This window comes from Artemia franciscana, chromosome 15 (assembly GCF_032884065.1).
Source record: "Artemia franciscana chromosome 15, ASM3288406v1, whole genome shotgun sequence".
In the NCBI taxonomy this organism is placed as follows: domain Eukaryota; kingdom Metazoa; phylum Arthropoda; class Branchiopoda; order Anostraca; family Artemiidae; genus Artemia; species Artemia franciscana.
The window spans coordinates 17,324,237-17,350,454 of NC_088877.1; the positions used below are offsets into that span (position 1 = coordinate 17,324,237).

Below are 26,218 nucleotides of genomic sequence, written 5' to 3' on the forward strand. Positions count from 1 at the left end.
TATATCCTTATTTAACGACTGACGGAATATTAAAATTTAGCCATCTTATGAATGGATCTCCAGCCTAATCTTTTGCATGCGTTGCAAATGCAAAGATGCTCATCATCAAGAGATAAGGGATTGATGAAATCATGTTTCAATTCCAAAATTCCATACATGACGAAGAAGCGATGGAAGCGATCTACAAAATGAGACAATGTTAGCGTGTTTAAAAGGGACGTGTCTCCCTTTTCATCTTGAAAATTTAATTAATAAATAAGGAATACTAAAGGCCATATATCTTGTCTGGTATTCAACGCCCATCTTAATTAAATTCAATAGCCTAATAAGTGCTTCAAGCTGTTCTTTTATTTGTATCTTGTGTCGACTTCTTAAGATTTTGTACTAAATCAACTGGATTTTTTAGTCTAACCTATTGACAAAAAATACGACCTACGGAATATATGTCCATTGTGTGGATGTATTAAGGATAAATTCTTAGCTGACATTTTTAGACAGATTTGTTTTTATTGACATTATCTGTGATGGGCCTTCAAATCTGTAGGTTGTTGAAAAAATACAGAATGAAATTGCAAAAAAAGCTTTTAAAAATTAAGCTTATCAGTAGTGCTTGACACTTTAAGATTGTAGGCATCAGAGAATATTAAGCAAGTGATTAAATTTTGAGAATATTAAGCAAGTGATTAAATTTTGAAAATATTGAGCAAGTGATGGAATTTTGCGGAATTATCGAGGAAGTCTGGGCGAGGTAAAGTTAGGCCTAAGTAGCCTAGGAAGCCTAGGCCTAAGTAGGTAATTTTGTCTTTCCAAAATTAAATCTCTTAGAGTATCCTACCCCCTAAGGTTTACGAAGTCTGAAAAAAGATGCAAAAAGTTAAAAATTGGTATAGATGAGCCATGGCTATTCATTACTAGTTCAATGAAAAAGTTTTCGTTTTGGAGGGGTTCAACTTGACTTTGAGGGGGGGGGGTAAATATGTATAAGGTCGTTTTATACATTTTATATACTGTAAAAAAATTCCATGGTTTTGAGAGTCTGCATCCCCTGACCCTTTCCTTGGCCGTGCCACTGGCATTATAAAAGAGAGTTGTACTCATAAGGACTTTTGGCCGGATCCCTTGAATTCCAAAGAAACCAACAGTTCTCCCTATGGTTTCCTTTATTTTTCATAGGATTTGTGCGTTCTTATATGTTTTTTTCTAAGTTTAACATTCTCTTGAAATATAGGTCCTCGGATTAAATTCTTTCGTACGCTCTGCATCCAGAGAGAGCGTTATTGCGCTCCGATCTGACGACAGTCGAAGCCAGAAGGGATAAACGGTTTTTCCTGGAGGACGAGGTGGGGACCCCCCTACAAAAGTCCCTCTTGAAAAAGCTAGGGTGAACATTGGCAAATTTGTTTGATCATTGATAAAACCAATATAATGGTATTGACAACACTTTCCTTGGCTTAATCCTCCCCACCAAAAAAAAAAGAAGATTGGATATTTGTTATTCTTTTGTAGGTCGGCTACTGGGTGTGAACTTTTAAAAGTCCATTTTTTAAAAGTCCGCTTTTCTGCTGTTGCTAGCCAGCCTTGTACCTGGGATTTTCCCTAGAGAGTTTCAATTATAGAAGAGGTCTTGTTTAGCTGTTAAATATCAGAAAAGAAGGTGTTCGTGTGTAATTTCTTATGTTTGATGCAGGACAGGAGGGGGATAACCCCCTTCCTGGATTTGGTTTTGCCTCTTGCTTTTGAATTCCAGAATTGTAACGTTGCACCGAAAAGACTAATGATAATATTATGACAAAAGTTTGACTTGTGCGTGTGTGTGTATTTGTTCTCGATTGGCTACTTAGCCAAACCAGGAAGTGCTAGAATTTCCGGCTATTTGTTTCGCCAGATATCGTTCTATTAAAATCTAATTCAACAATGAATCTTCTTTTTGTGTTTTCTAAGCTGTTTCATGTACTTTTTCAAAGTTACCCCTGAACAATTTATATTGCGTATTATGTCTCGAACTTATTGATATCATCACAATAAATCTATATATATAAAAATATATATATAAAAATAAGTTGTTTGTCGACTGACGTCATGTTTGTGTGTCGACTGACGTCATGTTTGTCGACTGACGTCATGTTTGTCGACTGACGAAATTACAGACCGGGACACAAATGACGACCGGGACACTCAAAGAGAAATTACAGACTGGGACACCGGGACACAGGGACACAACTACAACGGGGACGCCGGGGGGCACAGGGGGATATATAAATGACGACCGGGACACAGGGAATGTTCGATTAGCAATCACCATCAACAAAGCTCAAGGGCAATCATAATGAGGTATAGATCCGAATACGGATCGTTTTTCCAATGGACAATTATATGTTGCATGTTCAAGAGTCGGTAAACCTGACAATTTATTTATATGCACAGACAATGGGACAGCGAAGAATGTTGTATATTCGCAAGTTTTATGTAGTTAAAACATATATATATCTATCTATATTCACAGGTGGGACACAGGGACACAACTACAATGGCGCGTAACTAATATGGTGCGAAAAAAGCTAAAAAAAAGGAAAAAACCTAAAAAGAAAAAAACTTAAAAAAATAAAAAAGGTAAAAAACTAAAAAGAAAAAAACACCGGGACACAAATGACGACTGGGACACAGGGAATATAAATGACGACCGGGACACATGCACACAACTACAACGGGGACGCCGGGGGGCACAGGGGATATATAAATGACGACGGGGACACAGGGAATGTTCAATTAGCAACCACCATCAACAAAGCTCAAGGGCAATCATTAGAATAATGAGGTATAGATCTGAATACGGATTGTTTTTCCCATGGACAATTATATATTGCATGTTCAAGAGTAGGTGAACCTGACAATCTATATATATATAAATAATCTATTTATGTGCACAGACAATGGGACAGCGAAGAATGTTGTATATTCGCAAATTTTGCGTAGTTAAAAACATCTATATATATATATATATATATATATATATATATATATATATATATATATATATATATATATATATATATATATATATATATATATATATATATATACATATATATATATATATTCACAGCTGGGACACAGGGACACAACTACAATGGCGCGTAACGACTTACGCGCGCGGGGGGGCTTTGGGGGCGCGAAGCGCCCCCACCAACTAGGTGTTGGTATGCTTAAGGCCGTGAACAGCTAGTAAATAAATAAAATTGCGTATTATGTCTCGAACTTATTGATATCATCACAATAAATAAAAAATGAAATAGTAGCTAAAAAAGATCTCAGCACATATATTAGCAGAAATAATTCAATTTGCGTTTGGCGATTGCACGGAAAAAATATTGATACATTTATGATTTGTGCAGCTTTCCAAAGAAAAAGTTAGTTCAGCAATTAGTCGCCCCAATGTATTTTGGGCACAGCCCCTTAGCATAACGAGAAGTGCCAATCCATGATTATTCCTGTGACGGCTGATAAGTCAACTACATTTATGCCTGTTATTTTATTCATAGCGCTTTATCCTATCTCTTTTTAGGATGCAGGATCTTTACAGATTGGATTCCTTCTTGGATCTTGTGGTGTTGAGGTTGCTCTCACTACCGACGCCTGCCTTAAAGGTATACCTAGGACATCTACCGGTGAAATTGTGGCATTTAAAGGGTGGCCAAAACTTTCGTGGTTTGCTACTGATCATCTAATAAAACAGCCTAAGGACTGGCAGCCGCCGGTGAAACTGAGTGATTCTGATCATTCCCCTGCTTATATTGAAGTAAGTATGATATACTTCTGTAAAATGTGTCTATAGAAAAGCAGAAAGTTTGCTTGAAAAAATATTGTGACTCCAAAACCTATTCGGTCTTTTTATTTGCTTTAAATTTCGTTAGGTAATAGGTAATTAGGTAAAGTAATTAGGTAAATAGGTAAATGAAACCCTTAGAGACTCTCAGGATTTGACATTTGAGCCGCTTCCTGAACTTTTCATTCCCGTCTCTATAAGATATAAAAGAAAGTTCGTCCAGAGAGCAACTGTTGATCCCATTTTGCTGCAGAGACCCGCTAGTCCCGCACTATAAGGATTTCACTTCTTTTTATGGCACTTGGTATTAACCAAGTGACATATAGCAATCGCCAATTCTGTCGGTCTGTCTGTCGGTCTGTCGGTCCCGGTTTTGCTACTTTAGGCACTTCCAGGTAAGCTAGGACGATGAAATTTGGCAGGCGTATCAGGGACATGACCAGCTTAAATTAGAAATAGTCGTTTTCCCAATTTGACCATCTGGGGGGTGGGGGCCCGGTTAATTCGTAAAAAATAGAAAAAATGAAGTATTTTTAACTTATGAGCGGGTGATGGGATCTTAATGAAATTTGACAAAGGTTCTCTATAACGGATCCGCTCTCTTTGGGGTAGTTGGGGGGGGGGGGCTAATTCTGAAAAATTAGAAAAAATGAGGTATTTTTAACTATCGAACGGGTGATCGGATCTCAATGAAATTTGATATTTAGAAGGATATCGTGTCTCAAAGCAATTATTTTAAATCCTGACCGGATCTGGTGACATTGGGGGAAGTTTGGGGTGGGGGAACCTGAAATCATGGAAAACGCTTATATTGGAGGGATCGGGATGAAACTTGGTGGGGAAAATAATCAGAAGTCTTACATACGTGATTTACATAATTGGAACGGATCCACTCTATTGGGGGGGGGGGGGTTAATTCTGAAAAAAAGAAAAAAGGACGTATTTTTAACTTATGAAGGAGTGATCGGATCTTCATGAAACTTCATATTTAGAAGGACCTCGTAACTCAGATCTCTTATTTTAAATCTCAACCGGATCAAGCGTAATTGGGGGGGGGGCTGTTGGGGGGGGGGGGACCAGAAATCTTAGAAAATACTTAAAGCGGTGAGATCAAGATGAAACTGGATGGGAAGAATAGAAACCTGTCTAAAATACGTGACTGACATAACCAGACCAGATCTGCTCTCTTTGGTGGAATTGGGGGGGGGGGGGGTAATTTTGAAAATTGAGGTATTTGTAACTTACGAAAGGGTGACCAGATCTTAATGAAATTTGATATTTAGAAGGATCTTGTGCTTTAAAGTTCTAATTTTAAATTCCGACCAGATCCTGTTACATTGGGGGAGTTGAAAACGTGAAAATTGGGGTATTTTTATCTTACGAATAGATGATCGGATCTTAATGAAATTTGATTTTTAGAAGGAATTCATGTCTCAGAGCTCTTATTTCAAATCCCGACCAGATTTTTTGACATTGGGGGGAGTTGGAGGGGGAAATCTTGGAAAAACACTTGGAGTGGAGGAATCGGGATGAAGCTTGGTGGATAGAATAAACAAATGTCCTTCATACGTGATTGACAGAATCGTACTGGATTCGCTCTCTTTGGGGGAGTTGGGGGGAGGGGTTCAGTGATTTGGCGAGTGTGGTGCTTCTGGGCGTGCCAGGACGATGAAAATTGGTAGGCGCATCAGGGAGCTGCACAATTTGACTTGATAAAGTCGTTTTCCCAGATTCGACCATCTGGGGGCTAAAGGGAGAGGAAAAATTAGAAAAAATTAGGTTTTTATAACTTACGAGTGGATGATCGGATCTTAATGGAATTTTGATATTGAGAAGGACATCGTGACTCAGAGCTCTTGTTTTAAATCCTGACCGGCATTAAGCCTTTTATTTTCCTTTCTAAATCAATCTATTGATTCATAGAATTTTGTTAGAGCTCATACCATATGATCTCTTCGCTCTTAGCTCTTCTCGCCTCGTCACAAGTTGAGCTCTTGTTTTTTATGGTACTTAGTATTAACCAAGTGACAAATAGCAATCACAAATTCTGTCGGTCCCAGTTTTGCTACTTTAGGCACTTCCAGGTAAGCTAGGACGATGAAATTTGGCAAGCGTATCAGGGACCGGACACGATTAAATTAGAAATAGTCGTTTCCCCGATTTGACCATCTGAGGGGGGGGGGGAGAGGGGGGCCCGTTAATTCGGAAAAAAACAGAAAAATTTAAGCATTTTTAACTTACGAACGGTTGATCGGATCTAAATGAAATTTTATGTTTGGAAGGATATCGTGTCTCAGAGCTGTTATTTTAAATCCCGGCCGGATCTGGTGACATTGGGGGGGGGGGAGTTGGAAGGGGGAAACATAAAATCTTGGAAAACATTTAGAGTGGAGGGATCGGGATGAAACTTGCTGGGAAAAATGAGTAAAGGCCTAGATACATGATTGACATAACCGGAATGGATCCGCTCTCTATGGGGTAGTTGGGGGGGGGGGGTAATTCTGGAAAATTAGAAAAAATGAAGTATTTTTAACTTACAAACGGGTGATCGGATCTCAATGAAATTTGATATTTGGAAGGATATCGTGTCTCAGAGCTCTTATTTTAAATCCTGACCGGATCTGGTGACATTGGGGGGGGGGGGGGGTTGGGAGGGGGAAACCTAAAATTTAGAAAACACTTCAAGTTTAGGGATCGGGATGAAACATGGTGGGAAAAATACGCACAAGTCCTAGATACATGATTGACATAACCGGAACGGATCTGCTCTCTTTGGGGTAGTTGGGGGAGGGGTTTAATTCTGAAAAATTAGAAAAAATGAGGTATTTTAAACTTTCGAATGGGTGACTGAATCTCAATGAAATTTGATATTTAGAAGGACATCGTGTCTCAGAGCTCTTATTTTAAATCCCGACCGGATCTGGTGATATTGGGGGGAGTTGGGAGGGGGAAACTTAAAATCTTGGAAAACACTTAGAGTGGAGGGATCGGGATGAAACTTGGTGGGAAAAATAAGCACAGGTCCTAGATACATGATTTACATAACCGAAATGGATCCGCTCTCTTAGGGGTAGTTGGGGGGGGGGTTAATTCTGAAAAATTAGAAAAAATGAGGTATTTTTAACTTTTGAACGGGCGATCGGATCTCAATGAAATTTGATATTTAGAAGGATATCGTGTCTCAGAGCTCTTATTTTAAATCTCGTACAGATCTGGTGACATTGGTGGGAGAGCTGGGAGGGGGAAACCTAAAACTTGGAAAACGCTTAGAGTGGAGAGAACGGGATGAAACTTGGTGGGAAAAATAAGCACAAGTCTTAGATACATGATTGACATAAACGGAATGGACTGGCTCTCTTTGAGGTAGTTGGGGGGGTCAATTCTGAAAAATTAGAAAAATGGGGTATTTTAACTTACGAACGGGTGATCGGATCTCAAAGAAATTTGATATTTAGAAGGATATCGTGTCTCAGAGCTTTTATTTTAAATCCCGACCGGATCTGGTGACATGGGGGGGAGTTGGGAGGGGGAAACCTAAAACTTGGTAAACACTTAGAGTGGAGGGATTGGGATGAAACTTGGTGGTAAAAATAAGCACAAGTCCTAGATACATGATTGACGTAACCGGAACGGATCCGCTCTCTTTGGCGTAGTTGGGGGGGGGGGGGTTAATTCTGAAGAATTAGAAAAAATGAGGTATTTTTAATTTACGAACGGGTGATCGGATCTCAATGAAATTTGATATTTAGAAGGGTATCCTGTCTCAAAGCCCTTATTTTAAGTCCCGACCGGATCTGGTGACATTGGGGGAAGTTTGGGGTGAAGGAACCTAAAATCATGGAAAATGCTTAGATTGGAGGGATCGGGATGAAACTTGGTAGGAAAAATAAGCAGAAGTCTTAAATACGTGATTTACATAATTGGAACGGATCCGCTCTATTGGGGGGGGGGGAGTTAATTCTGTAAAATTAGACAAAATGGCGTATTTTTAACTTACGAAGGAGTGATCGGATCTTCATGAAACTTCATGTTTAGAAGGACCTCGTGACTGAGATCTCCTATTTTAAATCTCAACCGGATCCAGCATAATTGGGGGGGGGGCAGTTGGGGGGAACCGGACATCTTAGAAAATACTTAAAGCGGTGAGATCGGGATGAAACTGGATGGTTAGAATTAAAACCTGTCTAAGACACGTGACTGACATAATCGGACCGGATCTGCTCTCTTTGGTAGAGTTGGGGGGGGGGGGGGTAATTTTAAAAATTGAGGTATTTGTAACTTACGAAAAGGTAGCCAGATCTTAATGAAATTTGATATTTAGAAGGGTCTTGCGCTTTAAAGCTCCAATTTTAAATTCCGACCAGATCCTGTTACATTGGGGGAGTTGGAGGGGGAAACCGGAATTCTTGGAACATGTGAAAATTGGGGTATTTTTATTTTACGAATAGGTGATCGGATCTTAATGAAATTTGATATTTAGAAGGAATTCATGTCTCAGAGCTCTTATTTCAAATCCCGACCAGATCTTTTGACATTGGGGGGATTTGGAGGGGGAAATCTTGGAAAACACTTGGAGTGGAGGAATCGGGATGAAGCTTGGTGGATAGAATAAGCAAATGTCCTTGATACGTGATTGACGGAACCGTACTGGATTCGCTCTCTTTGGGGGAGGGGTTCAGTGATTTGGCGAGTTTGGTGCTTCTGAACGTGCTAAGACGATGAAAATTGGTAGGCGTGTCAGGGAGCTGCACAAATTGACTTGATAAAGTCGTTTTCCCAGATTCGAACATCTAAGGGGCTAAAGGGAGAGGAAAAATTAGAAAAAATTAGGTATTTATAACATACGAGTGGGTGATTGGGTCTTAATGAATTTTGATATTTAGAAGGACATCGTGACTCAGAGCTCTTATTTTAAATCCTGACCGGCATTAAGCCTCTTATTTTCCTTTTAAATCAATCTATTGATTCATAGAATTTCGCTAGAGCTCATACTATATGATCTCTTAGCTCTTAGCTCTTCTTGCCTCGTCACAAGTGCCATATGAACTCTTAGCTCTTGTCTTTTTGTTGCAAATAATGGACAATTTGATGATCAGAAACTTAGACTCTTAAAAAAAAAGAAAAAAGAATGATGTGTTAAGCAGTGGTGTTTTCTGATTTTTTTTTATCAACTATTGACGAAACCTGCTAAAGTATTGATGTTGTCTTTTGAATGCTACGCAAAAACTAGTTTTCCCAAAAACTGCCTTTCCAAATTAAATTATTGCCTTTTGTTTGTTGTAGCTAGAGTCGAAAAAAACAAGCAAAAAAAAAAACAATAAAAATATTTTACTGGGAGTGGAAACTGAGCCTAATTATTATTGTCTGCCGTAAAATTTACAGGTCAGATGTCATAGTTTCAACATAGTCCTCATGGAAATTCAAATGTTTTAAAACATTCCTTTACTGACATCTTCAACCTCTAAATTAAAATAAATATATATTATGTGACAGATAAGTATGGTTCACACACAATTCATACATCATTTGGTAACATATACAAGATTCAGATGATATCTACCGCTTGGCCAGCCAAAATTGAAACAATCCATACCATGTATGATGTTTCTTCCTTTTGGACGTGACCGCTCGACTCACATTAACTTAATATATTTGATTCTTCTTGATAGTTACCAAGAGCTGGGACTCTTTTGACATGAAAGAACCTAGAAATTGCCCGAGAGTGAAAGCGAAACTCGAACCTGAGTCTAAGGTCAACCAGGGAGTTGGAGTTTTATACAATTTGTAATAATTGTTTTTTTACAGTTGGTCACCACAGGTACGTATTCAATTTTATTTTCAAGGAATGTAAAGGAACCCACAGGAGAAGATTCGTACTGATAACCACTATCCTTATTCCACTCCCTTAGAAAACGAAGATTTTTTTTTAATTCCTCGCTCCTTCAAATGGAAAATGTTCGTGTTTGCTTCTTACAGTTCTTTTTATGTGTATGTGCGTCAGTTTGTTGGGGGATGGATAATTTTGTCAAAATGGCTAAAGCAGGCACATCAGAAAAATACTTTTGATGACCCGAAAAAAAGTGATGTCCAAGGCGAGTGTCCACATGGGTATGTGTCTGCCTGTTCAGTCGGCGTTTTAAAACGTTTTAAGTATTGTTGCGGGATTGGCCTCTATATAATTTATGAGCTTCTGCAAATGGTGGTCTGTTCTTAATAGTCGGGGTGCCAGATTCTGTATCGTGCACCCACCCATGCCGGAAGGTACAAAAATGCTGAGGACAGATCCTAGGGTAGTCGACCATGCTGAAAACGAAGATCGTAGGGTGCATGTTCGCCGTTGGAGTGTTTCTGAGATATAGACCAAAAACGCCAAATTTAGCCTATAGCTAAATGTGACGACTCAGGATTTTTTTTTCGAGTTATTGAGTTGAGAAACCCGGCGTAATGATATATCAATCAAAAGAAGATATCCAGGTCTAAAATAATATGATCTTTAAATTGAAAAAATAACAACTATTTTGTTCTCTATTTACTGCAGTTTCAGAATAAGTGCTGTAAAGTTCGACAAATATCTCAGAGAAATGCTGAAAACTCAAAATTTCTTTCAGGTAAAAAACTGTATTTATTTATTGCCCATAAAATTGTGTAACAGTAGCTGATTAGGGATCTGTTGTAATTAAAAGTAAAAAGTATCAAATAAAACTTTCAAAAATATTCCTCATTTTCTTCTTCCGAGAATATAGATGGGGCAAGGTCAGACTCTCTGCATGCCCTCCTTGTTCCGCAGCAGGAGCATAAGATGCAGCATCCTCTCATTTGATCAGCTGCAGTCTTTCCTGCATCTTCCACTTTTGCATCCTCAGTAAGCTTCCAGGCTTGATGCTTCTCTACAGCTTGAGACGACCGCATCTACTCCCCGTTCAGCCATCTTTCATCCATAGAGGTGTGGATCTGGAATGCTCGGATGAGCCTGTACTGCCAACAAGATTATCCATTTAGCGAATCTGGCTCTTCGTATGCATAGCTCGAAGGTGTCGTCAGAAGGTGGCAGTCTTCTCGTATCCTGTTTCTGGCACCAAATGTAAGCCCTTACACTGGCCTGTGAATCGAATCCGGCCTGTTTACCGTACATTTCAATTACCTTAGATTTTGATAAGTCGTAAGCTTCTCTAAACGCGTCGACTGAAAGCTTCCCTCTTGCATCATTGATCTGCTCCGTCACAGACACCATTTTTGAGGCAAAGGTTGGACACGTCGCGGTGTTTAAGAAAGAAGCTTTCCCGACACCGAAGAAAAAGTTTGTTGTGTCACACCCTGACAGACAGTGCAATAACGGTAATATAATCTGCTCCTCTTTGGACAAGTGGACTCCATCCGCCAGCTCGTGTACTGGGATAATGTAAGTCAGGAGAAAAGTTCGCTCAGTCGTTCAACTTGAAGCTCTTCAAAAAATGAACCCAGGCTACTGCTACGTTTGTGTCATTGGCATGCACAATGATGCTACAAGTGTACGACTAGCGTACTTGGTATGTGTCATAAGGCGTTGGTTAGCCGCTTCATGGCTGGAGTACAAGCATTCCTCGTAGTCACAGTGTTCTGGTAAAGTTGGAGTGGAGCCACGCTTGACCAGAGACACTTCGGATCTCTTCTTGAATCCTGAGAGAAAAAGGTTGAGTGCGTTCGGAATCTGATCACCCATCTGCTCCCAGGCTTCATACAAAATTTCGAGAAACCGGCTTTTAGACGGAGAGCTTGCAAGTACGGCATCCCACTCTTCAATCCTAATAAGAGTAGAAATCTGGAAGTTTTCCCCCTTCCCTCATCGTAGTCTGCATGCAGATTTCAAGCAGAACGACTCTCCGGTATCCGCGAGCTTCCCAAACAGCCTGAGTGCCAATCTGCGACAATGTGGAATTCAGGAATACCCACTGGAAGATCATTCAGCAACGGTAGAAGCAATCTTTCCGTGAAGGATTTGACTGTTTCAAACCTGACAGGTCGATATGACCTTATCCTGGACATTAGGTCAATGATGTGTACTATAGCTGATGTTATTTCTTTGGATTTCAAATTTGCCTACAAGTCCTCCTTTTTTCCTTAGCAAGTTCAACAGTACAGCTTTGTTCCCCGTCCTCATTTTCCAGCCAGAGGATGTCTTTGTTGATTGTTGCGGAAGTTGTTCAAAAATAGATGGAGGGGAAGTAAGAATCTCTTTTGTGAGGATCTTTGCAACTGCTTTCTCCTTTTCTTCGCCGTAGCTCAACTGAGCAGTAATGATTCTCTTCAAGGCTGTTACTTCAGAGCTCAGGAGATCGGTTCTGGGGACACCCTTCACTTCTGAGTTTTACTCTCTGAAGTGAAAGTTCGGAGTGCAACCTTTTTCACATCTTCTTTAATGTTGCACAGAAAATCCTCAACCACCTCTTTTCCTTTTGTGGCTACGTAAGTAATATCAGAAACAATCTTCTCGTCGTCCTCAACTTCTGACGTCACAATATTCACTAGGTCGAAATCCACAGTGCTGAAGGGATTGCCACATGCAATGAAAATGTCTCGAACTCTATCTCGCGAAAGTTGTAATCGCGTCGTCGTCGACTGGTTGTCTTAGTGATCTTTCAATGTCTCTGTGGATGCGTTGACTACTTGCAGGAAATCATTTCTGATGGCAGCGGAAATCGGTAAGAATCCAAGATTCAGTCTCTCTTCCATTTGTTTTCCTATTATTCCCGTCGTCGTCTTTGCATCCTTGTTCACTGTACATTCCAGTATCTGATCGGATCAGGTGGTCGTGAACCTGGTGTGCGTTTTCTTCACTGTAAAGTATCCTTTCATGAACTTCCTGTTTACATCAGGGAAGGTTTGTGATAAACTTTGCATGTCTGATAGGCGTTATATGAGACATCTTGTATACTGAGGATGGTCAGCCGCCGCCAATTATGGCAACATCTGAGCAGTTGCTGTCAAATGAGACTCAGAAAGAACAAGGACTTTACATACACATCACAGGCTAGTACTACGTCAAATCTGGACCACGTACGGTATTCAGGCAGCCCAGTCCAGTGTGTGACAGTAAAGGACGATCAGGCCACCTGCGATCATCTCCCTATATGTGTCTTGATACCCGTCGTGTGGGCCAAAGCTGATGACTCAACCCGAGTGGTTCTTGAAGAAGATGCGGCGTAACTTATGCGTACCGGGATTTTGTGAGTCTTCCGACCGTATCCTAGTGAAACTGAAGGTTCCATAGCATCTGTTACAGCCAAGTATTGACCTAAGTGAAAATGAGTTAAGGTTACAACTAAACTTGTTCTGTGAGCAAATAATATATGTACTGAAATGTACTGATAAGGCTGCGATTCAGGTGAGGTGGATACGCTACAAGAGTTCGAAATACAGGTGGTCTAGTAACCCAGTTCTATTGTCGCCCTGTGCAACGGCGAAGTGGTAGCTGTGGCTCTGGAACGAGCGCGAGAGGCCAAGGACCGCGGTTGTAAATGCGGTCTTGATTTTTTCTAAAAGACTATTTAGGAATGCTCTAAAGGATCATCTAGTGGCGATCAAGTCGATTACTGCCGAGAAGATTGTAAACGACCCTAATTACCTTGGGAAGTCTCGTCCTCTTTCTGGGAAGCTGAACCATGAGGGCCCCGATAGCATCCCAGAATCTGAGTGGGTTGTCCGTTTCACAAGTCAGTTTGTAAAACCCAACAGCAATGTAGAAATTTCTTTCGATAGTGAGATGGCTTTGTTGTTCGATTCTATTCAAAAACCAAATTCTATTGTTATAACAACGTCTGATATTAAGGATGCTGTGTTAAACCTTAGAAAGAAGAAATTCTCGGCTGGCGCCGATATTATTTGTGCTGAGCATTTTATCACCGCAACTGACCTCCTCTATAACCACCTTGCATTTTTTTTTCAAATAGTTTTTAACGTTGGTGTTGTTCTGGACAGTCTGTGCAATGGAGTGATCTTTATCCTTTTTTTATTGAACATTTAAAAGAAAAGTGTATTATGTCACAATTCCAGTTCGGGGTCCAGTCGGGCTTAGGTTACTTCTATGCCCTCAGAAGTTTCTGTAATATACTCGGAGATACAGAAGTACCTGGGAGCACTCTGGCTCTCGGGGCATACGATGCTACGAATGCCTTTGGTTCCCTTATCCACTTGCAGGCCATGTTGGTGTTACATAGCCGTGGTGTTAGTCTCGATATAATTTTCCCATTATATTATATGTATAGGCATCTAAAAGTTCACTTGAAGTAGCGAAATGTACTTTCGGATAATGAGCTCCCTGTTTTCGTCGGAATAAAGCAAGGAGCCATCGCATCACCGATTATCTACAACAATGCGTCTCTTCCTGCGCAGATTGGCTTGGCTTACCTATTAGTTGCATTTCAAAAAGGATGGATACATCAGTGCTTTGTTGTGCGGATGATCTGTTAAATCCTCCCCGAGTTGTGATAACCTATCTGAAAGGTATCTACAAATAGGACTAAGTATGAATGCTGGGAAGTCCCAAGTCCTCTTCTTTAACTTACACGGTAGTTCTGTGCCCGATATTGTCCGTCTAGATGATAGTGAGGTGGCACCCACCACTATAATAACATATTTAGGTTACCCGATTGGGTCTTCGTTTTTGCCGTGGAACGCTGAAACCAAACTTAGAATTGCTTATGCTAGTGTGGTTACATTACAACTTAATCTGGAACCGAAAACCCATTCTCGAATATATGTTAGTGTGGCTCTCCCGCATATTCTATATTTGACCCCATTTTGGGATATTTTTACTGAATCTGATAGGCGAGTGTTGCGAAAGTGCTATTTTCCTTACGCGAAGTTTTTGCTTCAGGCCCCTCGGTGGTTCAAGAATAGGCACATTGTTGATCGTTTTGGTGTGGTGGAGCCAGTTCAGGCCGGGGATGAACAGTTTCAGAAACTGAGTAACTAGTCCTCTTCTCACCCGTGGAAGGGCGCACTGTTCTAGATTTGGTATTATTAGTAATTTGTGTATATCTTTATGACATTTTTTCTGGTTTTTCTTTCTTTTATTGTACTCCATAGATGGGTAATAAAGAACACTCATTCATTGCTGTTACACCCTTTTCACAACCTGCATAGAGACGGCGTATTGTAATTCAGTTCAAATTCCCCCCTCAGAATTCCGTGAAGATTTCACCTTCATCTACTAGCAGCAGTAGGATTAACCTATTGTCTTTTGGTCAGTAGAACATCACTCTCATCAAGTCCTCGAAGTTTCAACTTAATACAATTAGCCATTTCTACGATATTGCTGATATATGCTTTTTATAGCTTGTATCTTCATATACTTCTTGAAAATTTCATCTCAATGCGCTTAGCCTTACAAGTAGTTGCAATAGAAGTAGTGGTAGTAGTAGCAGTAAATGTAGTAGGAACAGTAGTATTCACATATTGCCTTTTGGTGAGTTGATCTTCCCCTTCAAGTATTCTCTGAAAGTTCCAACTTAATACCGAAATCAATTTTTGAGATACCCTAATTTGACAATTTGCATGCACATAGCGTCTTTTGATTTAGTTCAAATTTTCCCTTAATACTGTAAATGGAGTAGTGTGGTAGTAATAGTAGGTGGTAGTTGTAGTAGTATTGGTAGCATGCAAATCTTTGGCTCTTTCATCATCTCCGTTATCATTTTCTGAATATTCCAAATTAATAAACTCAGTTGCCCCGTGTTACGACCTTCTGACAATCCGTATACACATAATGTGTTTTGATTTAGTTCAACTCTACCCCCAACATTCTCTGAAAGACTGACCTTATTGCCCTTCGTCTTCTTGGAAAGTAAAATTCAAACATGTATGCCTTTCCAAATAACATATACGATGTGTAAACAATGAACGAATTGCCTAACTTAAAGCCGAGGAACTAACTTACAGGAAGGTTGACATCCCCAAAGACAAAATTACTGGACCTTTCAACAATGCTGAACAAAATAGATCTCTCACAATTTCGGTTGGATATATTGGGGAAGTGATAGGCTGGGGGGGGGGCATTAAAATTTCCAACCTCCAATCAAAGTTTATACAACCACCCGTTTCATAGAAACCTTATAAGCCCGTGGGAATAGCTTACAACCCTTTCAAATGGGCTTTTGCCATTGTGCCCACCCTAAAGACATTGTTATATGACTTTGGACTATTTGTAACAAAATGACTATCTCACAATTTCAATTGAATGCGCTTTGGGGAAAGATGGTGTCAGGGAGGGGGGGCTAGTTGCTCTCCATAATGTTTGACTTAAAAGTGAACTAGAACTATTCATTTCGAAGCAAATGAGTCTCATCTGAAGTTCACACGACCACCCCTCCCATAAAAGCCTTATATGCCCCTGGGGCATAACCTACAACCCTTATTTCCAGACTCTGGGGTATTCTGTCAACCCTAAAGGCCTTATTATATGATCTTTCGACTATATTTGAACAAATGGCCATCTCAAATTTCTGCCGGATGCATTTGTGGAAAATACGACGTGGGGAGGGGCTGCCCCCCATCACTTTGACTCTTAAAAAGGGTATTGAAACATCTGATTTCTGTTCCAATGAGCCCCCTCCAGAGTTATTACGAACCTCCTTCACATAAAAACCATATGCCCTTGGGGCATAACTTACAACCCTTGCACTTTGGGCTGTGGGGGGGTGTCATCGTCAAATAACATAATTTCCAGACCTTTCAACTATGCTGAACACAATGGCATGACTATGATTTTGCATGATAATGTAAAAACCATCTGTGCTGCAATTTGTTTACGGTTGATTTTTTTTTTATTATTATTAAATCGGAAGTGACCTACTTTTGGTCGGTTTTGAATTTTACACATTTTTTTCAGAAATTTTTTGAGAAATTTTCAAATACATTAAATTATAAAATAAAGAAGAAGATGCAACTATGCTACTATTTCTTAGCCTCTAAGCTAAGGTGTATAAAATTTTATTGTTATTGAAAACAAAACACTGACACAGTCCAACTCATTTGACAGATGTCAAGTGTAACTATCCTATCGTAAGAATTTAATTTGTCTGATTTTGTTTATAAGTTTTTATCAATTGCTCGAAATGTTCAACTGGAATACAGATATCTCAGCCTAAACCTTGCACAAGAGATAATTAAATACATTTTTTGTCCTTGCTCAGAAATTTTCTCAGCAAAATTTAGAATGTAAAGCTGCTCAGATGTTTCTTTAATTTATTTATCCTTCCTTAGTGGGAAAAACTTATGATCATTTTCCATGGAACATCATAATTTCAAACTCCAATTGCTCAAACTTGTTTTTTGTCAGAAAAGTATTTTGATTTGGTGCAGCTGTGTTGTTGTATACTGCAATTTGTACAATTCTTCAGAACCATAAACAGATATCGATTACGTTAGTGACTAGCTCAATTTCAAAGAAAGATGTTATGACCTTTGCTTAGCCTATATCTTAGAACAAGGTATATATTCATCTTGTCATGGACAACACAAAAAAACAAATCGATGTTCAATCATCAGTCGAGAAAGAGTCGTGAAAATGCTAGTGATCTTTCTCCCTTTGACGTATAGAACTTGGAAGTCTTTTTTAAATCCATCATTCTCATTACCATGATAATCACGTTTAGACAACTAAGCAATTTGATATTATCTGAACTACTGTTGAGGTCGGACATACTGCTCCTAGTGTGTGTGTTTTTTTTTTTAAGATTTAGTAACAAAAACTGAAGTTTGGCCTGTGTAGCCAAAGAAGAAGAATTTTAGAAATTTGAAAAAGTATGTTTTCACGCATTCTGGATATAGAAATTTAAGAGCTGGTATGCTCCACGATATAAATTGTCCAGGAGCAAGGGTGTATCCATGATTTTTTGTTTTCCGGAGAGGGGGGGTATGTATTTTTTTTTACAAGTCAGACAAAGATTTTCGGGTGGGGGGGTTAAACCTTTTAATTCCCCTGGCGGATACGGTCTTGTGCAGGAGGGTCGAAAAACTGAGAATGTGTTCTATATCCATTGACTGTTAATTATGACTAATTGTTCTCAGGAAAGTACACAAGGGGCATTCAGACCTTCGCCCCACTGTAAGTCTTTTAATTGCCCGATAGATTATTGTATTTTCCGTTTAATTGTACTGCCGGAGCACCACCTTGGTAGTGTTCTGTTTTTTTTTTGTTTTTTTTTGTTTTGTTTTTGTTTTTTTTTTTTTTTTTGCTCTCTTTCTTTTTTTACCACTGATTTCGTTTTATTTTAATCTGTGTGTTAAGGATTTAACCTTTGCGGTTTTTATGGTAAGTATGTACCTATGGCCCGATTGGTGGATATGACGTGACAATTTGGAAAGCTCCGTTTGATTGGCACCTGTGCCGAAAAACGGGTTCTCCCTTGTCCTTGAGTCATGTGTGTGAGCTGAAGTTGATTTTTTATTGTCTATGCGAGAGAGTACTATTTGAAGCTGTTCTGCTAAGCTTTCGTTTCAACAGACAATGTTTCTGCTTTTCAAGTAGAAAGCTCCTTTAAGCGGACAAGCAGTAGGCGCCATTTCAAAATTGGGTTTAGATTGAAATCTCAAAGTTGCCAAGATATTTGGCGGTTTCCTGACTCTTTTGGAAAAGCATTTTGTTAGAAGGATAAATGAAAAAAAAATGATCCAAGCAGCAAGTATTTTTCTATGGGTCTGGAGATGCAGCCATCTTCAGTTACAAGCCACTTTTGTTTTCAATAGCATTTAAACTGTCAGTACAATTATTTTTTAGCTTCTTTTGCTCAGTTGTGAGGATTTTGGTATTACTTCTGTATACCCTTTGTATTTGAAAACTACCAACTGCACATTTTCCTTATACATTCTTTGTCAGTTCGTTCGGTTTCACCAATTGGCGCAATAGTTAATCGACGGTGAGACGGTTCAGATAACCTTTTTTTCAATATTTTATCGATTTTTGACTGATAATGGCGTCTTGATTGTTCGTCATCTCCAGCGCCTCTTTTTCATTTTGTAAGCGCTTATTCACTCAAAATCAAACAGTTCGTGGTAACGAACTGTAGTAAGGAGCGACCCGGCTCAATAGTAACCAAAACTCTAAAAAATGGAATTTTGATACCAATAGCTACATCAAAAGAATCGCATTTTAATGCTGGTTTTAAATATATAAGTTTCATCAAGTTTAGTCTTACCCATCAAAAGTTACGAGCCTGATAAAATTTGCGTTATTTTAGAAAATAGGGGGAAACGCCCCCTAAAAGTCATAGAATCTTAACGAAAATCACACCATCAGATTCAGCGTATCGGAGAACCCTACTGTAGAAGTTTCGAGCTCCTATCTACAAAAATGTGGAATTTTGCATTTTTTGCCAGAAGGCAGATCACGGATGCGTGTTTATTTGTTTTTTTGTTTTTTTGTTTTTTTGTTTTTTTTTTCTTTTCCCCAGGGGTGATCGTATCGACCCAGTTGTCCTAGAATGTTGCAAGAGGGCTCATTCTAACGGAAATGAAAAGTTCTAGTGCCCTTTTTAAGTGACCAAAAAAATTGGAGGGCACCTAGGCCCCCTCCCACGCTAATTATTTTCCCAAAGTCAACGGATCAAAATTCTGAGATAGCCATTTTATTCAGCGTAGTCGAAAAACCTTATAACTATGTCTTTGGGGACGACTTACTCCCCCACAGTCCCCGTGGGAGGGGCGACAAGTTACAAACTTTAACCTGTGCTTACATATAGTAATGGTTATTGGGAAGTATACAGGCGTTTTCAGGAGGATTTTTTTGGTTTGGGGGAGGGGTTGAGAAGAGGGGGATATGCTGGGGGAACTTTCCTTCGAGAATTTGTAATGGGAGAAGAAAATTTCCATGAAGGGAGAGCAGGATTTACTAGCATTATTTAAAAAAAAAACAATTAAAAAATAAAAGTGAAAAAGCTTTTTCAGCTGGAAGTAAGGAACAGCAATAAAACTTAAAACAAACAGAAATTATTACCCATATGAGGGGCTCACCTCCTTCTAATACCTCGCTCTTTACGCTAAAGTATTTTCAGTAATTTCAACTACTTATTCTACGGCTTTTGTGATTCAGGGGGTCATTCTTAATGAATTGGGATAAAATTTAAGCTTTAGTGTAAAGAGTGAGGTACTGACGATGGGGCGAATCCCCTCATATATGTAATAAAAACAAGAGAATACAAAAGTTCTTTACGTAAGCTAATTTATAAGTTACGTAAATCTTTTACCAATAAAAAGATTCGTAAAAAATTAAAAGTTCTAGTTGCCTTTTTAATTAACCAAAAAATCGGGGGGCAACTAGGCTTCGTCCCCGGCTCTTTTTTTCTCAAAATCATTCGATCAAAATTATGAGAAAGCCATTGAGCCAAAAAAAAAAAAAAAAAAATATGCAAATTTCGTATTGATTATTCCTCTGCGGAGAGCCAAAATCAAAACATGCATTTGATTCAAAAACGTTCAGAAATTAAATAAAAAAAACAAGTTTTTTTAACTGAAAGTAAGGAGCGACATTAAAACTTAAAACGCACAGAAATTACTTCGTATATGAAAGAGGCTGCTTCCTCATCAACGCCCCGCTCTTTACGCTAAAGTTTTTTACTGTTTAAAAAGAAGAATTGAGAGAAAGTCAAACTTTAGCGTAAAGAGCGGGGCGTTGATGAGGAAGCAGCCTCTTTCATATACGAAGTAATTTCTGTGCGTTTTAAGTTTTAATGTCGCTCCTTACTTTCAGTTAAAAAAACTTGTTTTTTTTATTTAATTCACACACATGACGAACATTCATTGCCGTGCACTCCTTAAAAGGCTTCTGTTTGTGTATCATTTATCTTGCAAAAAAAATGAACCTTATAAAACGAAAAGCCAGGTGAATATTTTTACAGACACAAGAGAGGTGGCAGTCACAAGAGGAGGCTTAACGCTACACAGCTGTTGATTCACAAGGTGAGTTTAAAAAAAATAAAAATAAATAAAGACCATCAAATGTCCTGATGGTCAGAAATTGCATCTCAAAGTCAGCATACTAAATATTAAGAGAAGGCTAAAAACGTGAAAAAATTGAGAAAAAATTTAGATACGGTGATATTAAGAAAATCTAATAAGGTTTTAAAGCGAAAACTCATTCACGAAATTCGTAAAAAAAAAAAATTAAAGCATTCGCTAAAAAAAAAACATATAAATATCATAAAAGGCATATAAAGCAAATTGAAAATTATGAATATGCATATGATATAAAGACAAATTCACCATAAAAACTAAAAAAAATTCAACTAAAACTTAAAAAAGGAGTAACTTCAACTAGAACACAAAAAGGAATACACTTTGGCTCAGTTCGTCTAATAGAATCAGTCTCGTTATGTGAACGATGCCTTTATTACATATGCAATATTCACAAGCGCAGGGGATCCAACTAGTTTTTCTTTCGGGGAAGGGGCTGTGAAAAGTACAAAAAGTTATCAGGATAAGAAATAAATTGGTTTACAATGACAGACTTTCTTAAAATTCCTTTTTAAAGCTTAGGGTCACTATAGGACATCACTATTTGCTTGGTCGTTACTACTTTGATAAGGATGTAACGTTAATTAAGTTTTTTGTTTTTTATAGGAAAAAAGAACATTAAAACAAAATAAAGCTATTGATTAAGCTAAGCTATTAATTCTTGTTCATGGTTCTGTTTATAAGTCATGTCCAAAAACAAAAAGAATTCAGTTCTGATAGCTCATGAATACCAACAACTTAACGAGTTGCGCTAGCTGTTACTGCATTTAAACGAGGTTTTTATTTTTTCTAAAGCAATAAGTAAAATAAAAGAGTGTGCAGTTGAATAATGCACATTCATTGCTGTACATTAACTTGTGTTTGGTTGTCTTTGTGCTAATCTGAGAGATGTTTTTCCTTTTTGCGCCCTTTCTTGCTTGCCGAATGTGAATCAAATCTGTCTCTCAAAACTCATCGGGTGAATCTTTGCACTACAATAAATCATCCTGAGAGAAAGTGCTGGGTATGCCCTTTGATCAGGGTACTGCAATATCTACGAGTACTTTGTATATATCTAGGAGGGGTTTTCATTGGATTTTTCTCGTAGGAATAGGAGATGGCCGGATCAATTCTTGTTGACTTTGTCTGAAATTCTAAAGGTCAATTTATGACACAAAAACATGTTTTAATGGTAGGAGGTACAAACTGAACATTTTTCTGGAAACAGCCCTGTTGGCCAGGCTAGAACTTACCTAGCTTTTGATTACTTATTTTATAGTTAAAAATTTAGCTATTATACTGCGTTAATTTTCGGAGGTTTCCAAGTTTCTTCTGCTGCTGATGATTCTTTGTTGTTTTTTTTTCTCATATCGTTATCTTTTCCTTTTTGTTCATTTTTCGCAAAATGGAACCAAATCCTCGAGACGAAAAATAAAAAGGTAGACTTAACTGAACTACGTTTACGATTTGTCACCATTTTAATTGAAACCACCGATTTCACGAACGAGAAATACTCGCTTGGCATCTAGCTTCCTGTAGCCATTGTATAACGTCACACGATTTTATTCAGAGCTGAAGATTGGTCAGTGGTTGGAAGTTACTTCGTAAATAATTGTAGAGGTAAAAGGGTACTCTGACATTCGGTCTGAACCAAGCCTAAAAAAAGTTGATGCGAATCAGTAATGTGGTGAATCAAGTTCCTTTTACTTTTATTTCGAAAGTGCAGATGCTGTAACCTAGTTGAGATCCATTAATTTTTATTGTAATCATAAACACAATAATAATTCCTGCATTACCTGGAGATATTTCGAAGCTACTAAAGTTCTGTGACAACGTCTTATTAGATGAATCGTATAAAAATGGCTTGTTTGATTCATTTCTGTATATATTTTTTTTTATTGCTTTATGGTATTCGATCACTTAGGAAATCCGAAGCGTCTCTGGCCGATCGTTGCTAGCCATATATTTCGTTTATATAAAAGACAGTAACTACCACATCCAACATGTTTATTAATTTGCGACAAAGTCTTTTATTTTATATTATGTTTTAGTATGCAACGGACCGAGAGGGATCGGTAAAAGGAGTTACGGTGACAAGACACAATATGATATCCCACTGCCGATCACTAACTGCTGCCTGTGGTTACACAGAAGGGGAGGTGATGATCTGTGTCGTCGATTTCAAACGTGAGTCTGGTCTCTGGCATGCCATCCAATCTGCAATACTCAATGGAATGCATATCATTTTTATCCCATATGCCCTTATGAAAATTCAACCTGCTGCGTGGATGCATATGGTCACTAAATTCAGAGGTGAGCATTTTAATAAAGGTTCTTTTATTTGTAGCATACTTTTCACTTCGTTCCGCCTAATTTCGAAGGTAGAGTCGTTAATGAAGTAAGAAGAGTTAGGAGCGTGAAAAAATCGACTAAGAAACATTTTTGCCAAATATTTGTTCCCGGACAACAAAAATATATTTGGTCACCAACATAATTAAGCCTATAGAACAAGCACAAAAAATTCGTACTTTTTTTGTCACCTGCGCCAAAAATAACCATGATCCTTGTAGAAATGCAAGACTCGAATCAGAAATAATGAATAAAATCAAATGTATTGTTCTATTCTGAGTAGGCCGTGAATGAGCCTATGAATTGACTGACGATCAGGTCAGTAAATTAACTAATTCTTATCAAAGAGTATCGCTGTATTGACGATTGTGAGGAAATACGACGACATGATAATAAGTAAACTATCAGAAGGACGAAAATTGACTGGACTGCGAATAGGCTCAGACAAGAGATTGGGTTGAGATAACGGTCAAATTCGCAAGATTTTAATAGAGTTGGGACGGAAGTAAGTTAACTAATGACGGGTTCCGTCATCTTTTTCCTGTTTTAAAGGCGACCACTGTATCGATGAATCATTTCAGTTTTAGGCCCGTACAAGTTTTTCCGTGAAGATGAATTTCCTTTCGAAATGTGTGGAAAATGAAGGTGTTACGGACTTCTGATAAATGAAGAGGTATACTCCAAAGCTACTGTTGGAGGAGTTTTCTGGAGAGGTTGTCAACTATGTACAAGGAGCTACATCCAAAAAGGAAGTGTTGAATGATCTCATTGGCAAACCCATTCTTACTTGGCTGTAATTAGGCTTTATGGTATGATAAGGTGTAACTACTAAAGAGATATTCAACGCTCCGTACAAATGAATTCTCAACAGCTCCGTTTTTCGTCACCATCATCAGCTATGAATTGGTCTTTGAATAAATATTTTTTGCTAATTGTAATTTTTTTCCAAACTTTTTGCAGATCAGTCATTTAAGCCCTCGTTACTACTCTAGATTCAATGATTACTCGTTAGATTGTATACAAAGAGCCACATCAAAAGGATAGAGCAAGTTTTATTGATAAATGTATCGTAAGAAAGATGAATATACTCTTGAAGCCATTAAATAGTAATTTTATGAAGCAAATTATTTGCATAGAAAGAGGCATGACTTCCTTGGTCTTATTTTGATATCTACAAATTGCAGTCTAAGCTCCTAACTTGCATCTGTTTTTGATTAGCCATGTTTATAAAGATTGATTGCATCGAGTTTTGAAGTTGTAATTTAATGTCGCAAAACAGGTCGCACAAAATGTCGCACAAGGTGGAGGACCTTCAGTCACCCTCCAAATAAAACAACGCTCAGGAACTTTTTATTGTCCCCGTCATTTCTTAGATTTGCCATATAATTTACTTAAATTTTGCTGGTTCTTTCATGACATATCCCCCTCCCCAGATTTAATAAATTCCTGTGTCCGTGCATTTCAAACATTTCTACATATGTTTCTCCGTCATTAATCTGGAAACGTATCTAGGTAAAATGACCCTATCTATACCTCGCTTTATATGCCTCTAGACTTCATATGATTCATGTCATTAGACCAAAGTTTTCACTTTTTCTTGAGAATCTGGGTGGGGTTCATTATTTTAGTTCAAACTATATCCCAATATTCCAATCCCAAGTAATTGTTTGGGGATTCTGAAGAGTTCTTTCAAGATTGTGTTGTTGGGGGCTTGCCCCTAAGCGTTATAAGATGTCTGCAGACCTCTGGTTTCTGTTTGAAGGTGGCTTCCTCATTACGCAACAATCGTAGCCCAAACAAACTAGCAATCCTGGAAAGGCTACATGTTTTCTTGCCAGAATCGCGTCTATCCATGTAAATCTAGCTAGATAGTCATTTAAACGCTGCTTACGAAGGCTAAATTCTGATAAAATCTCCAATCCTTGGCAGTGTCTCCATCACTGTTGACGTTGCAATGACTAAGAAGAAGCACATCATCGAACAAGACCGCCAACGGAGTGAAAACCATAGAGTGAGAAATGAATGTTCGTCGAAACAACTTTTTTACGCCGGATGTTTACACTTATTGAATATTCTGATTTACATCCACTTATATCCCAACATATTAGTCCATGTTTACATCTGTCATCATTTTCCCTAGTGAAATTGATATATTACTTTCATGAGTTTCGCCTCGTAACAGAAAAAAAATTAAGAAAAAACAATGCTACAAAGACATAGCTTGTTTTGTTTAGTTCTTTTGAAAGGAGATCTAATCATCTATTTCTTCTTGATCAAGCCTTAGTTCTATATAATTAGAAGAAAGTAATTCGCGGGCGAAAATTGTGTTGTCTTTTGGTGTATGTTCGCAAAAAAATCTTTTGTTGGAAAAAGCTGTATTGACTTTAATTGATAAATTGATTTCTCTTTTTTAAAACTTCAATCTATTATTGAAGATTTTGATTTTTTTTTCTTTCCTTTTTCTTTAGGCAAGCTGGGTAAGTTTGAATAATACTACTAACAACTACTGGATCACCAAGCCGCATGAGGCCAATTCTGCTTCGCACGCTCCTCCTCCAACCCTGCTTCGCACGCTCCTCCTCCAACCCATCCATCCAAAGCCTAACTCTTTACTCCTCCCAAGAAGTTCTACTTTCCTTTAAATTCTACTGTACAGAATCTTTCCACTCTAACTGAGGACGACCTTCTTTTCGTTTGTCCTCAGATGGATGGCCGAAAAGAATAATTTTTTGCTATCTGTCATTCTTCATCCCCAGAGCGTGTCCTAGCCGTCTCAACCTTTCTATCGTTACAGTCCTAGAAAGTGTGATTGAACCACAATTTTCGTACAACTTATTGTTTGACATACTTCCAATCAAATAGGTACCCATAACTGTCCGTAGGCAATCCCTCTGGCAAACATTTAGAAAATCTTCCTCATGTTTTGTGAGGAATAAAGTACCCACGTTTTGAACGTTATAGCTCAAATTACTTTTGGAGACCCGACTAAATTTGACCCGTCATTTATAGTGCGGGAAATTACTTATAGAAATGGCTGGTCATTGTCTATTGAAATCTTTTGCCACACAGAAATGCAGAAGC

General features: G+C 38.4%; 1 protein-coding gene across 1 annotated transcript in view; it reads left to right on the plus strand.

Moving 5' to 3' along the window:
- LOC136036111 (disco-interacting protein 2 homolog A-like) overlaps nucleotides 1-26,218 on the plus strand; it is a 255,860-nt gene that overhangs the window by 165,167 nt on the left and 64,475 nt on the right. Inside the window, exons 12-13 of the mRNA XM_065718124.1 lie at nucleotides 3,563-3,796; nucleotides 22,840-23,101. Coding sequence (XP_065574196.1) covers nucleotides 3,563-3,796; nucleotides 22,840-23,101 — 496 coding nt within the window. The remainder of the gene's footprint in view (nucleotides 1-3,562; nucleotides 3,797-22,839; nucleotides 23,102-26,218) is intronic.